The sequence below is a fragment of the Perognathus longimembris genome, chromosome 1 (genome assembly GCF_023159225.1).
Source record: "Perognathus longimembris pacificus isolate PPM17 chromosome 1, ASM2315922v1, whole genome shotgun sequence".
In the NCBI taxonomy this organism is placed as follows: Eukaryota; Metazoa; Chordata; class Mammalia; order Rodentia; family Heteromyidae; genus Perognathus; species Perognathus longimembris.
The window spans coordinates 13516309-13532556 of record NC_063161.1 but is presented as its reverse complement, the minus strand read 5'-3'; the positions used below and the strand labels follow the sequence as shown (position 1 = coordinate 13532556).

The window sequence follows — 16248 nt, the reverse complement described above, 5'->3', positions numbered from 1 at the left end:
CTGACTGTGACCACACAGCACCATCCCTGTGATATCACGGTGAAAGATCGCTTACAGATGGACCCAAAGCTCCGCTTTCACTAGTGACCTTTGTAAGGGAGCTCTAACAGCCTGTCTGAATTAAAGCACGGATTTAGAAGCAGAGCTGACAAGAAAGCAGATCTGCCTTTCTCCAACCTGAGACCACATGAAGCAGTTAAAGAAAAAGCAACAGAGGAAAACCCCATGGTCAGTGCACCTGGGGGAGGGGGGCGCACAGGATTCCCCCACTGGCCAGAGCCTGAGCAGCATCTACCACATCAACACCAAGCTGTCACCTGAACACCTGGCTGCTAAATGTGTCATCCTCAAAACAGGCACGAGGAACGGCTTGGGGAGCCTATAAAGGATCCCAGCACCCTGTCACCACGACGGAAAACCTTATAAGCACATGAGTAACCATCAAAGAACACCGTGTGCACACAGAAAGACAAAGTGTGGCTGAACTTGGAGCCATGGCCCAGCCAAAGTAGAAACAAGAGCAGGATGATTAAGATTGGAAAGTGAATTTCTTCCGTGGACAACCGATAACAGACAGCAAGACTACACAACCTGGGCTAGAAAAGGAAGGCACAGCTCTGCTGCTGACTCAAACTGGGCCACTGAGCTGGAGGCTATGTGTCCTCAGCGCACAGCGAGGTGCAGTGGGAGCTGCCAGGTCTCCACCTGCAAATCCTACCACACAGGAAATAGGCTGGCTGAACAACCTACAGGAAGAGCTTGTCAGCTTTCTGATTTGAATGGTGTTGTGTTTTTTTTTATTATTGATATTATTATGGCAACATTCATGTACTTACTTTCTAGCGGATATTCAGTATCAGCATCTGTTCTCTTCGTTGTGCCCCTACCACCACAGAAAACTGCAAACCTCAGCCAGGAACGGGTGGCTTGCACCTCTAAGCCTAGCTACTCAGGAGGCTGAGATCTGAGGATCATAGTGCAAAACCAATCCAGGAAGGTGAGTCTTCGAGATTCTTTGGTTTTTTTGTGTGTTTGTTTGTTTTTTGCCAGTCCTGGGGCTTAGATTCTGGGACTGAGCACAGTCCCTAGCTTCTTTTTGCTCAAGGCTAGCACTCTACCACTTGAGCCACAGCGCCACTTGCGGCTTTTTCTATATATGTGGTGCTGAGGAATCGAACCCAGGGCTTCATGTATACGAGGCGAGTACTTTACCACTAGGCCATATTCCCAGCCTCGAGTCTGTGAGATTCTTATCTCCAATTACTCACAGAAAAAGCTGGAAGTGGCGCTGTGGCTCAAGTGGCAGAGTGCTAGCCTTGAGCAAAAAGAAGCTCAGGGACAGTTCCCAGGCCCTGAGTCCAAGGCCCAGGACCAGCAAAAGAAAGAAAGAAAACTACAAACCTGTAACTCCACATCATTCAATAACCCGCTTTCTCCCCCAGCTGCCCCCAGCTATTCTGGCTGTCTACAATCTGCTCCTCCAGGCACCTCACAGACAACACGCAGCATATCCTCAAGGTTCATCCACGGTGAAGCATGTGGCAGCTTTTTCCTTTTTGAAGCCAAATAATATTCCCCTGTGTCTCCACTAATCATCCATTAGCGGACATGAGTTGCTTCTCCCCTCTACTCTGTGGCATGGTATGCAAAATGTCCATCCAAGCCTCCGCTTTCCATCCTTTCGGACACGCACTCAAAAGCACAACTGCCTGATCACATGGGAATTCTGGGATTACTTCCTGCTGTGCTCCTTGGCAGCGGCTCTACCCTTCAATTTGCTTTAAGACCACCTCAGACACCGTTCCTTGCCTAACTCTGACAGGGAGAGCAAATGAAAGAAGCCAGAACTGAGGTTCAGAAGTCAGACATCCTTCCTCTATTTAAGGAAACACTGCCAACTAATAAACACCTGAGCCTGGAAAGCCCAATGTTTGCCGACTGCCCTGTCTACTCCCATGTGGCGCAGTGCCAAATAACTGCTTTAACAAAAAAAAAGTCCCAAACTAGCAGGGCTGGACTGTCACAGAGCAGTGTGTGGGTCAGCGACAAGTGGAGAGCCACGGCCAGTGTGGGGTCAATGGACACTCATCACATCTCAAAGAAGCAAAGGTGGGCCTCAGCCAGCCCTTAGGCATGCAGCCACAAGAGCTCTAAGGCTGGCCCAAAGACTAATTCCACATGCAGTACCCAGGAGCCCAGCCCAAGACAGGAATGCGTCAGAAATTAGTCTACAAACAGGCCCCACACTGCCCTGCTATAAGCAATGCCCATGGGTGCTGTGCCCATCTACTGTGGCAGTGCCCTCCCACACTCAGGCCCACAGGAAAGGCTACTATCTTCTCGTTCTCTCTACCTATCCACACATGGCTCTGATCAGCTCTGGCTAATAGATCATGGACAAAAGTATCAAGGGGCATGCATCACCTCCAAAGCAGTAGACGAACACATGAGACATCAATGGCACAAGATAAAGAAGCCTGCAAAGCGAAGCCACCACGTAGAGGCTGGCTGGCCTGAAGAGCTGCAAAATTCCCAGAGAACTCAACACGAGTAAGAAATGAACTCTGGCTACAGCTGGTCATAGGAAGCCACTGAGATTTTGGAGATGCTTGTTACTGCAGCATAACTTAGCCTTGCCTGACTATGCCTTCTGATCCTTTAATCCCCTGAAACCTCCCCTCCCCAGCCTGTATGGTCTCAGTGTGCCTAGATCACATTTTTCTCTTTGTAATATATTTCTATGCTGAAGCAGCTGAGGTTCTCCTCGAAGTGAATTCAAGGTCCTACAGCCAATTTTAAACCTTAAACTCTTTGTCTGCACCTGGCAGTACAAATGATGAGAGAGGGCCAACTCCAGGCCACTTTCTCCTAGCCACCTAGAACGTCACCTCAGAGCTGGAGCTAGTAATGCTCTTCTATTGCTTTGCCTAAGTTCGTGAGAAGGCTACCTCTTCCATTTTCCAATCTCAACTTGCTAAACTGGAGGGCTGCAGACACAGTATAATATAATTCTCTCCCTCAACCATCAGCCCCACCCAGCTCTGTCAGAGGGGGTGGGGAGCTCAGCCTCCTGTCCTACTGCCCCGGGCTCTCCCAAGACATGCAGGTAGGGTAGCAAGTCTCTAAATGCAACCATATGTCACTTCCCAAGGAAGAAGAGCCACTGACAACAGCCAGAAGGGGAAGGAAAGCTCAGTGCTCACAGGAACCTCCCACACACCTTAAGGCTGCTGAGAATGGACGTCACATGAGAATTCTGCAAGGTCTTGTTCCTGTCCTCTTTGAGACTCCCAGTTCCATCAATGCTGTCTGAAGGTGTGGGTATGTTCTTTTGTTCAGTTAGGGAACACTCTGGGCACTATCCAAATTTACCATTTTACATTTGTTTTCCTATACTATGTTGTCATGCCAACCGCTGTTACTGCACACAGTGTTGTCTACTTAATGTCCTTTCTGCTAGCAATGAATTACTATAGGAGAAACAGAGCTGAGTAGAAAGTGTGATTTTGAAGACCAAGATGACATACACATAAATTTGTAAGAGTGCCTCTATGAGCCCTCAGAGGTTTCAATGCAACTAGTTTTAGCCAGAAACGGTTTCCAGCATCTCCCAATTTGTCCAAAAAAACATTTGATTGGTTTATGAATCACTTTTAGGGAGGAAAGATGGGAAACAGCTGGTGAAGCGGTCCAAAATGACAAGTAGAAAAGAATGGATTCCAGTGTTCTATACTATAGCAGGCTGACCACAATTAACAATAACTTACTGGATATTTCAAAGTAGCAAAAAGTGTTTCAAGTCAAGCTAGACCAGGTAGGCACACAACTACTTGGGAGACTGAGGCACAAGGACTGAGAGTTTGAGGGCAGATTGGGCGACTTCATTAAACCCTGTCTCCTGTAAGTAAAAGAACAACTACACCATGGCTGAAGATGTAGCTAAGAAGAAGAGAGGGCCTGCCTATAAGAGTGAGGCCCTGGGTTCCATCCCCAGGCCTGCCAAGAAGAAGTATCTCAAGGGCTGGCTATCTGACCGCCTGCCATCATTACACTTTGTACGCATATCAGTATCAGGCTGTACCTCATAACACATGCAATTACGTGTCAATTAAAAATATAATAAAATGCCCCATGAGAAAGAAACATGTGTCTTTCTACAATAGTCCAGTAATAGACTCCAAGACAAAGAAGGTGGCATTATCAGCCCTTCTCAACCTCTAAGCACACATTCCAGCTGAGCTACCTGCCCAGGGGAAGGCATGGGGGTAGGGGTTGGACACACCCCATCTCTCACCAGCCCCTTCTAGGGTCCCACCTCAGGAGTCTCTGAAGTCAGGCTCAACCAAGCAAAAAGCACCCTTCCCTGTGTCTTTTTCTTTATAGCATGACTGAGGGGCGAATGGTGTGCAAACGGCATAAAGACCAACCTGGGAAGACAACAAGCATATCCAGCACACTAACTAGCTCACACTCGTTAAAGTCCCAGCCGTCCTTCCTCTGCCCGGGCTTCTCCCAGGCCACTTGATATCCTTTTGGAGGGCAGATCCCTATACATTTTCTAGGAGCTTATCAAAATAGGATCACACTGCTTGTAAAACTTTTATAAACTGTTTTTCTCTCTTACTAACCTCAAAGGACTTTTTGAAATAAGCATGTTCCAGACCGACTGGATGTCAGCCCCTGCACAGGGCACTCACCACACAGGAATGGCAAACAAGTCATAAAGCACATCAACGCTGGAGGAGACCCCAAAGACCACACTGATAGAGACACGGGCTCCAGAAAGGCCCAGAGTTGTCACGCGGAAGCCTTACTGCCCAGGTCCATCTGACAAGAAGCCTTCATTTTCCCTTAGTTGACATACTCTGCATCATCTCCAGGGAAAAGCAACCCTTAACAAACAGAATTACTCACCTAAGGAATTAGTAATGCACATGACATTTATTCTACTCCTACCAAAAGTTAAAATTATACCTTCTGACTCTGTAAGTAATATCTGTGATTCTCACTACCCTTAGAAATCCATCATGCTTCCTGAAGTTCCAAAAATAAAACCATGTACAACCTCACTTGAAACAAGGTTCAATGTAATAATGCTTTAGGACAAGCTAGTCTTCAGTCATTTAATAAAAGGCAAACTTAACAGCTCAAAAGTACATTTAGCTTCAAGGGAAAAACTTTCTTAGAAAAACAGCATGGAACCCTATCAAAGTATTAGGTCAGCAATCAAGAATTTCTATTACGGGGCTGGGGATATATAGCCTAGTGGCAAGAGTGCCTGCCTCGGATACATGAGGCCCTCGGTTCGATTCCCCAGCACCACATATACAGAAAACGGCCAGAAGCGGCGCTGTGGCTCAAGTGGCAGAGTGCTAGCCTTGAGCGGGAAGAAGCCAGGGACAGTGCTCAGGCCCTGAGTCCAAGCCCCAGGACTGGCCAAAAAAAAAAAAAAAAAAAAAAAAAGAATTTCTATTACGGCATGGAAGAAATAGAAAAGAGTAACTTTCAACTTCAAGCCCTGCCCTCTCCCGTCTCAGCTCAGCACCACAGAACACAGGGAAAACCCTGCCATCCCAATGTGTAGATGAGGAACACCGGCCAAGAAATGAAGGGTCGGGGCCCAGGTCACATGGCTCCTGAAGCATTCGATGTAGGTCCATGCCCAGCCCAGTACCTGGCATAAAAATGATGCCTCACAAACATCAGTCCCTTTCTCCCTTTATCCATCCACTTAACTAGTATTTTTTCCTAGGTCATTAGTTATTCTTAGAATTCAAGTAAAGACTACTCTCAATAGGGCACGGGGGCTCACATTTAAAATTTCTGCTACTTGGGAGGAAGAGATCAGGAAGGTCACAGTTTGAGGCCAGCAAAAGCAATAAGTTATTGAGATCCCTATCTCAGCAAATCAAGCCAGGTGTGGTAATATATGTCTACAATCCTGGCTTCACCGGAAGGAGGAGGAGGAGGATCCCAGGCCAAGTTCTGGCCCCAGACAAGTACAAGATCCTTCCTGAAAAACAACCTGAACCACTTATTCAGTAAGTAATGACAAGGCCCTTACAGCAATCAACCAATCGATGGAGCCATAAATCTTGGAAGAAGATTGGTGGAGAGAACAATGGCTCTCCAGAGTCCTCACACCTCACTTCCTAGTATGCACAAGTATGTTACCTAACACTGCCAGAGGGACTTGCAGCTGCAGATGGACTGGGCTGTTCTAGATGTTTCCGGACTGCCCAAGCAGGCCGGCTGGAACCACAAATGCTCACCTGTGTGAAAAGAAAAGGGCGCACAATGAAGGCAGGAAGTTTCCAGAAGCTGGAGCGGGTAGGGAAGAGCCTGGGAAAGGAAGGCAGACAGCACCTGACAGCACCCAGGGAGACTGGTTCCGTAACATTCGTGCTTATTTCTTACTGGAGCAGCCTTTTGATTCTGTGCTCCCAGTGGAGACTGCAGAGGCTGTGTGAGCTCTGACCCATGGCGCGCTGGGTGCAGACACCCTGAGAATCAGCACTCCCCACGACTCCAAGCAGCTCCAAAATCTGCAAATGAGTGGAACTATAGCTTTCCTCTGATTCCCTGACATTTTGGAAAATACTCATTTGTTTTCATAAACAGGTTTTCATTAACAGGTAACAGGTTTCATTAACAGGTAACAGGTAACAGGTAACAGATTTATTGTTGTTGATTTTAATAGATTAATAAGTATTTTTAAAGCTGTTTAATTTCAAAAACAGTGCAAATAATAATGTGTATAAACAAAATCTCCAGAACCAGGTGTTTTAGGGTTTTTTTCTTTTACTTTTTTGTTTTGGTTTGGTTTTCTTGCTATGCTAGGGATCAAACCCAGGGCCTCATACATTTACCTCGACAAGAATTTTTTCTCAGCAAGAATTTTAAATATATAACAATGTTCTGAGAGCAAAAAGTTGGGAAGTACTACCTTAGGTGTGCCTACTTTTGTTTGCTGTTTTAGAAGGGGCTCACAGTATTTACTACAACAATGAGTATTTTGAGGGTACAATCTGATATTCCAATATTATGTGTCTCAAGTCTACTTTTCCATAAAAAGTTCATCATGAGATATTCTAAGTTAAAGACCAACCCATGAAAGAACAAAACTTTCCTATAAAGTTCAGCCTGGGGTAGGCCTGGAATCTCAGCTACTGGGGAAGTAGACAGAAGATCATGGTTCAAGGATAGTCAGGACAAAATGTTTGTGAGACTGTAACTCCATCATTCAAACACTGGAGACCCAGCCTGCTCAATTAGCTGTCTCTCTGAATTATCTGAACCAGAAGAGGGAGTATCTGACTTGGAAGTAATGACAATAAAATACAATCGCTTCTAGGTACTTGCTAATGCAAGACAGGCACATTGGAGAAAACAGTGGTCTCTCCTCTTTGTTTGGGTGGTACTGGGGTTTGAACTCAGGCACCTGCTCTAGCTAGGCAGAAGGGTTCTACCACTCAAGCTCTTCCCTCAGCCCCCATTAGGATTTTTTTCTTTTTTTTTTTTCTTTTTTTTTTGCAGTAGTGCACTCTGAACTGAAGACTTCTCAGTTGCTAGGCAGTTGCCCTACCACTAGCCCTTTTTACTTTAGTTTGCTTTTCATGTAGGGTCTCTCACTTTTGCCAGGAGCTGGCCTTGGACCTCCCCTCCTTCTACCTCCACCTCACTCATAGACATGCTCAACTTGTTGGGCTCTTCTTCAGCCAGCTAAATGCCCATTTGTAACATTGAGAAACTATAAAGAAGCTTTTGAAAATGATTGGGTTTTTGTCCTGTTTTCCTTCCTGCAAAATCTATCTGATCCTCTAAGAAGGACAAGTAAAGACTCAGCTCACCACGAACACAACATGAATTTGGCAACCTGACCAGGGAAGCCTTTCTCACAGAAACAGACGTCCAGCAAGGCATAGTGGACTGCTTCCTTCCCCTCAGGGCTATCCCACCACACAGGCCACACCAGTGGTCAGAACAGAGTTTGTCAGGGACTACGGACAAATGAACTGAATACCAAGATGAACTTCCAAAGTGATGAAGGCAAAGGAATGTCATGGTGACCTGAAGCAGCCATCACAGAGGTACAAGGGGAATCAGAATGACTCTGACATAGAGCAGTCTCATGATCACATGACAAATCAAGGAGATGCCAGGTGACCACTATGGCAGCTACAGACAGATGGATTCCTTCTTCCAGAAGGGGAGGCCAGACACCAGGACCTTCCAGACCCTCTCCACTTGCCACAGACTAAGGTGACTTTCCTACCTGAAAATGTGAAAACGCTTGGGCTGAAGGTTTTAAACACTTCGGTTATTAGGTTTTTCCCATGACCACAGGACCATGGACAGCACCTGCCTGAACAAAGGGCCACTTTGAAAGAATACATCCATCTGTTTGTAAGATGCAAAAGAGCTAAGACAACCCCAAAGACTATCACATCCCCAATTCCCGAAGGTAGTTCAAGCTTCGCCCCCAACTGATGCTTTCATTTTGCTGTTTATACTCTCCTGTGTTACTTTAGACTTCCACCACACACAGGCACAGCCCTACACACAATCACAACCTACAGTACTTTTATGTGCTGTAAAATTTCCATAGGGCTGGGGACATGGTTCAAGTGGAACAGCATCTGCCTAGCAAGTGCAAAATCTTGAGGTCAACCCCAATGCTTCTGGGAAAAAAATAATATAATTAATCTGTATCTGAAATGAAACTTGTGGTGTGTGTGTATGTGTGTGTGTGTGTGTGTGTGTGTTTAACTTGGAGTAACTTGTAATTTTTTGAGATACATCTATCCCCAGAATGACTCCAACTTGTCACACACGGGTACTTCTAGCTCGGAGTGAACTTCAGTTTCCAGAAGACATCTGGTAAACATTTTGCATGTTGTGAGCCATGCAGTCTCCATTACAACTAGTCAACTCTGACATCACAGCACAAAAGAAGTTAAAAACAAAAATGTGTCTGGGCACTGGTGACTCATGTCTGTAACCTTAGCTATTCAGGAAACTGAGATCTGAGAATCACAGTTCAAAGCCAGCCCAGGCAGGAAAGTTCATGAAACTCTTATCTTCCATTAACTGCAAAAAAACCAGAGGTGGAGCTGTGGTAGAATGCTAGTCTTGAGCAAAAACGGGCTCAGAGACAAAGCTCAAGCCTTGAGTTAAAAAAGAAAAGTGACGGCCTTGGAGGTAGCTTAGTGGCAAAGCACTTGTCTAGCAAATGCAATGTCCTAGGTTCGATCCCCAGTACCAAAAAAAAAGGGGGGGGGCTATATTACAGTAAATGTATATATGTATGTATATATGCACACATATACACATCTGCCTGTTTTAGTACTTACATAATCTCTGCTCACATTTTTAATTTCATCTTTCATATCTCCAAGTTTTGGGAGAAGCTACTACATGTTCTTTACCTAACAATTCCACTATCTGAAGTCCTACTGATAAGAGCTCTGCTGTTTGTCAATCCATCTGGTTTTTGTGGATGCTAGTCTCTTTATTGAGGTTGTGACTCATATGTGATTGGTCTAACCCTGAGAATCCTGAGAGGGCTGCCTGGAAGGCCCTGAAGAGGGAAATAATACAAACACAAACCCATGAGAGGCTAGCTTGGGGTGACGAGGTTATGGGAAACTTTCACGAAACTACTCACACCAAAGTATCTGGAGCAAAAGCCAAGGGAGGTCGTCGTCCCTACTGTCTCCTGCAAGAAAGGAAGCGTGTATGTGACCACCAGAGCAACAGAGGTGGCTTGGACACCGCACGAGCGTGCACCCAACACCTAGTCTTCCCTCCCAAGCCCAGCAGACAAGAGTCCTGCTCCCAGGATAGCAGCACCTTCCCAGCTGCTCACCATTCTGGCTCTCTTCATTGCTGGCCTCTGAAATCTCACTCCAGTTTCCCCCAGTCTAGTTATGCCTTTAATAAAAGGGCCTTTGTGTCTTTTCAGCATGCAAATGTTCTGTGCTGAAAAGTTCCTAGACTGTCTAGTCTGCCAGACTGCTAGACCTCGAAGTGCCAAAGGAGACCTTTGAAGGGTAGAGGCTATTTCCATGTGACTGAAGAGTCCAATACAGCACTGGTTCCCAAATCCAGGTGAAAATCCCTGGCTCTCCTCCTCAGGAAGAGACAGTTACAGAAGAGGCCACAGCCTGGGAACCTTCATTATGAAACAAGCTCCCTGGTGACTCCAATGTGTCTGCTGAAGTTATTTTTTTTTAATTTTTCTAACAAAAACATCATTTATTCTCCTTTTAATGCTTAATCTCCTTTCTGCTTCCCATACACTCATAGGACCCATGCCCTAGGAAGAGGAAAATAAATTCCAGACCTGAACTAGAGGGCCACACAGTCACCTCCAAGGTAGTCACAAGCCAAGGCAAGCAGCAGTGAAGTCAGGCTAAAGGTGTACCATTATTCTGTCCAGCAGGCTTCTTATAACTAAGTGCATAGGAGGAGGAGGTGTGGTACCCAGGGGGAACAGGGCCTTGCCAGCCCAGGCTGCACTCAAACCACAGTGTGCATCTGGTTATGTGCAGTTCTTAATCAAGAAAATCATATCCATGCTGTGCTCTTACTGTACAGGCACCCAGAACTGAGGCAACTGGGAAAACAGATGCTTGAGAACCCCTGAAATCATACACAATGGCTTGTGTAAGAGTTAACAGATCGTGGGGCTGGGGATATGGCCTAGTGGCAACAGTGCTTGCCTCGTATACATGAGGCCCTGGGTTCAATTCCCCAGCACCACATATACAGAAATTGGCCAGAAGGGGCGCTGTGGCTCAAGTGGCATAGTCCTGGCCTTGTGCAAAAAAGAAGCCAGGGACAGTGCTCAGGCCCTGAGTCCAAGCCCCAGGACTGGCAAAAAAAAAAAAAAAAAAGAGTTAACAGATCGTGCTAGGCACCTGTCTAAGGACACACATCCAGCTTTCTGCAAGGGTTCCAGACTCCACTAGCCCATGCCCCTATTTCTGGTAGCACAATTAAGCATTTTTCAGGATCAGTAGCATACATTTTTGTTAGACAAGTACATTCTGTAGAACCTCAAAATAGAGTTCTTACCTCAAGAAGAAAGGCTGCACCAACAAATATATTCAGGCAACAATATATATGCATCCTCTCTCTTAGACGCATGCATTTTAAAGGCTCTCGTGCTCCAGCTCTAAGCTGGTGGCAAGAAGCCCAGCTCTAAAGAAACTTCCTTGATGTGCATTTTCTTTTTTTTGTTTGTTTATTTGTTTTTTTGCCAGTCCTGGGGCTTGGACTCAGGGCTTGAACACTGTCCCTGGCTTCTTTTTGCTCAAGGCTAGCACTCTGCCACTTGAGCTACAGCGCCATTTCTGGCCATTTTCTATATATGTGGTGCTGGGGAATCAAACCCAGGGCTTCATGCATATGAGGCAAGCGCTCTTGCCACTAGGCCATCTTCCCAGCCCTTGATGTGCATTTTCAACATTTAACTCTCTCTCTTCTTCAGAAGACTGGAACTGTCTGAGAAATACTGGCCTAATTTTAAAATTCTTTCAAGGGAACCTCTTTAACCATTATAATTCCCTGAAGAATTCATACTTATTATTATTCATTGTTATATATTACACATGAGTATTATCCTTGTCTTATGCTTATTCTATACATGCCTGGCTTGTATCATTGTGGTACACAGTCCTAAGTAGTTTGTTGTTTATTTTATTTATTTTTGCTGGTCCTAGGGCTTGAACTCTGGGTCTGAGTACTATTCCTGAGCTTTTTTGTTGTTTGTTTGTTTTTCCAGTCCTGGGGCTTGAACTCAGGGCCTGAGCACTATCCCTGGCTTCTTTTTGCTCAAGGCTAGCACTCTACAACTTGAGCCATAGCACCATTTCCAGCTTTTTCTATATATGTGGTGCTGAGGAATCGAACCCAGGGCTTCATGCATAGGAGGCAAGCATTCTACCACTAGGCCATATTGCCAGTCCCTGTTCCTGAGCTTTTTATGTTCAAGGCTAGCACTCTACAACTTGAGCCACGGCTCCACTTCTGGCTTTTTGGTGCTTAATTGGAAATATAGAGTCTCAGGGGCTTTCCTGCCCAGGCTGGCTTTGAACTAAGCTCCTCGGATCTCAGCCTCCTGAGTAGCTATGATTACAGGCATGAGCCAACGGTACCTGGCTATAATGTGTGATTATTACATGCCCTGAACTCTGAATAAATCCTTCAATATCTTGGAATTAATGCTTCTGTCACTCCTCACTAATCTCCAGCCATCTTTTCATAAGCTTAGTAAGCAATACAGCCCCTCACAGGACCAGATACTCTAAACAGCACAAGTTCTGAGAAAAAGGAAGGAGGCAAAGAAGGAAGTAGAGAAGAACAATTCCTAGATTCTCCTAATATAAAGTTGGAGCGGCCACTCTGGGAACAGCAGCTATACTGCTGTTCTATACATAATAGGAGAGGCTACTTCTCTAATGGGTATTTAATGAAGGACAGAGATTGTGTTTAAACATACATATAGGGACTGGAGATATAGCCTAGTGGCAAGAGCGCTTGCCTCATATACATGAAGCCCTGGGTTCGATTCCCCAGGACCACATATACAGAAAATGGCCAGAAGTGGCGCTGTGACTCAAGTGGCAGAGTGCTAGCCTTGAGCAAAAAGAAGCCAGGGACAGTGCTCAGGCCTTGAGTCCAAGGCCCAGGACTGGCAAAAAAAAATAAAATAAAATAAATATAATAAACATACATATAACACACAGCACATTAAAAAACATAACAAGTCTGGGAAAATATGAGGTATTTGGCTTTTTTATTTTCATTTATTTCATTCAACATAATGATCTCAGCTCCATCCACTTTACTGCAAATGACATGATTTCATTTTCTTTCAGGCTTAGTAATCTTCCATGATATATATTTCTTCATCCATTCATCAGTTATTGGGCATTTCAGCTAATTCCACAGTTTGCCTATTGTGAATAGAGCTTCAATAAATATGAGTAAGCAGCTATCACTCTTGTATACTGGTTTACTCTCATTTGGATTATGCCCAGAGTGATATGGCAGGGTCTCAAGATATATCTCTTTTTATTTTTTGAGGAAAAATACATACAACTGGCAACCACCAAGAAAACAAACATGTACTGGCCAGGATGTAGGAGAGGAGAGACTCTTTTTTTTTTGCCAGTCCTGGGGCTTGGACTCAGGGCCTGAGCACTGTCCCTGGCTTCCTTTTGCTCAAGGCTAGCACTCTGCCACTTGAGCCACAGCACCACTTCTGGCCGTTTTCTGTATATGTGGTGCTGGGGAATCGAACCCAGGGCCTCATGTATATGAGGCAGGCACTCTTGCCACTAGGCCATATCCCCAGCCCAGGAGGGACTCTTAACACACTGCTGAGAGGAATGTAAAATAGTGCAGGACACTATGGAAATCAATGTAAGAAACAGTATTTCTTCTGACCTCTTGGTCGTCAGAGACAGAGCTCAACAGCCAGCCCTTCGGAGTATTTACTTCCTTAACAATGATCTGCAGCGGTAGGAGCAGAAGGGGGCTCCTTTACTAATCTGTTTACCAGACTCCCTATACACACAAAACTGGCTCTTGGCCTAACCCAAGACTGTGCTCAGCCACTGGCCCCCCTCAGTTAAACAGTGGTACATACTATAAAATCTTACTCAGCAACAGAAAAAGAAAGCACCATTGTTAAAATATACAATGAAAAACAAAAGGCAACCCTGAAAGGTCACATATAATTGATCCTATTTGTATAATAATTTTGAAATAATCACATTTTAGCAATGGAGAACAGATGATGTTCATGGCTGGGGACAAGAGACCCCAGGAGCATGTGGTTTTAAAGTCAGTATAAGGCACATGCATATAATCAGCCCTCAGGAGGCTGAGACAGGAGGATAACAAGTTCAAGATCAGCCCAGGCTTCATAGTGAAACCCAGTCTCAAAAATAAATAAGTCGTTGGAGATTCCTGTGATGAACTTCTCTACCTTGACAGCAGTGGTAAACACACAAATCTTCCTGGAATAAACCTGTACAGAACTACACATACATGTGCATACACAAGTACACACCAAGACAATCCAAACTAGATGGCTGACTGCTTGTTTCAATACATAATCATTATAATGCTGAAAATGTCAGAATTGAGAAACTATGTAAAAGATAGGCTAGATTTCTCTGTATCACCTTTTATAACGAAATGAAAATGTACAATTATCTAAATAAAATTTTCAATTGAAAAAGAAAAATTTGCCTCCCTAGAAGCTGGGCTACATGATCTTCTTTATTTCCTTTTGGCTCATCTAAGACCTGCAAAGCCCAAAATGAGTCTTCTTTGTATAACCCACACAATAGCTTCAAAAACCAAAGTGGAGAGAGGGATTAAACTCTTACTAGAACGAAGTTAAAGAAAATAAAACACTCTATTTCATAGAATTCCACACTAATTTACTCAGAAAATTATTCAAATTGGGTTTTCATTTCACTAAACTGACTTCTGGCCAAAAGACAGAACATGTAAGCCTACAAAAGGTTCTCTCCCTCTATATGCACCAGTGGATAGGAACAGGCACATAGGTGTGTACACACACACACAATCAATATCAAATTTCGATCCTCAATCTGAACAGAAGCTCTAAAGAATTAATTACTGGCCCTTGACACCAGTTTCCATCAGCTACTGAGAGGCAGAAAACAGGACACTAGGCTAGGGGCTGACACACGTGTGAGATCAAAGCGTGACCTTGCTTGGCCAGACCCCCTAGAACCTGAGTCTCGCTTTTCCCATCTACAGGATGGGGAGGATGGGGGTGCAGCACCTCCTCCTGCCAGCCTGCGTTTCTGGGAAGCGATTCCCGTGGCCGGCCGGCCGTAGAACGTATTAGTTCTGCTCCCCATCTCGCCTGGTTTCCCTTCGTAATCACCCAGCCCGGCTCATTCTCGGTTCATCCGGCACGAAGAACTCACAGCCTCTGAATCCCCTCCTTGCCCCGAATATGTCCCCGTTGGGAACACAACACAACCCAGCCCAGCCCACGACAAGGAAACGGATCGGCCTCGGGACGCCACACCTGCCCTGGAGCCGCCGGCCACGGCTGTGTTACAATAACCGCTGACTGGTAACACAATGGTAACAGAAGCGAACCGTGCCTCGGCTGTGTTACAATTACTGCGGATTGGTAACACTAGCTGACAGTGCCCGGGGCGCGGGGCGTCCCTTGATTGACCCCCGCAGGCAGCACAAAGCGTTTCCCACGCAGATTCCTGACCGAAAAATTCAAGAAGGCGCTCAAGAGGGAGTTGTGAAGTTTCTGGAGCGGCATTTCCCCGTTTCCGGAGCCGCTCCGGGCGGCGATGCAGCCCACAGCGGGGTCACGATCCGAGCGCCCCGAGGTCAGCAGCGGGGCCGGCCGGCCGGCCGGCCGGGTCCGAGGGTGCCCGCGGCCCCTGGCACGCGCAGGGCCACGGCTGTCTCCCAGGCGAAAGCGGACGCCCCACCCCGAGGGTCGGGGGCGACGCTGCACTCACCGTCCGTGCTTCTCTTCGCCTCCCGGTAGCGTTGCCACAGGTAGCGCTTCATGTCCCCCGCAGTCCCCGGCGCCGTGCACAGGGGCCGAGCGCGGCTCGAGCGCGACCGCCCCCAGGCCGCAGCCCCGAAGCCGCCCCGCACGGTCGTCACCGCGGCCCTGGCCCCGGCCCCGCGGGCCACCGCCACCGTCGCCACCGCAGAGGCCATGTCTGCTGGTGCCACTGCCCCGCGGCAAGTGGCGCCGCAGGGCCAGATCCACCAGTCCGCCCCGCCGGCGGGCGACTCCCTGCGTGCGAGCACGTGGCGGCGCGGCCCCGCCTCCTGCAGCCGCGGGGCGTGACCGGGGCGGGCGGGGAGGGGTAAAGGATGGGCGGGGCCTGGACAGGGCGGGGACTGGGGATGGGCGGGGTCTGAGTGGCAGGGGCGGGGTCTTGCGGAGCCGTGGCCGCTGGGCTCAGGCCCACAACCCGCTTCGGTCACTTGCTGACCCTGCAGCGCGTGGGGGTGGCACACTGGTACCAAGGCCACACGCAGGGCGATAACTCCTCGCCGATCCTGGGCCACAAAGGCCACCCGGACAGGCTCCGCTGCACCTTCCTCCGGCCTAGCTATCTAGGCAGTCCCTCCATTGGGTCCCCAGGGACAGCTTGTCATCAACTCTGAAAGGTGACCTCTCTGTATTAAGGGCTTCTGCTGGATCTCTGTATC

General features: G+C 46.9%; 1 protein-coding gene across 1 annotated transcript in view; it reads right to left on the bottom strand.

Moving 5' to 3' along the window:
- The window catches only part of Nt5dc3 (5'-nucleotidase domain containing 3), a 48801-nt gene extending 33022 nt beyond the window's left edge, over window positions 1–15779 (bottom strand). Inside the window, exon 1 of the mRNA XM_048357045.1 lies at window positions 15540–15779. Within this exon, the coding sequence (XP_048213002.1) occupies window positions 15540–15747 (208 nt within the window). The 5' untranslated portion in view covers window positions 15748–15779. The remainder of the gene's footprint in view (window positions 1–15539) is intronic.
- Window positions 15780–16248: the final 469 nt, after the last annotated feature.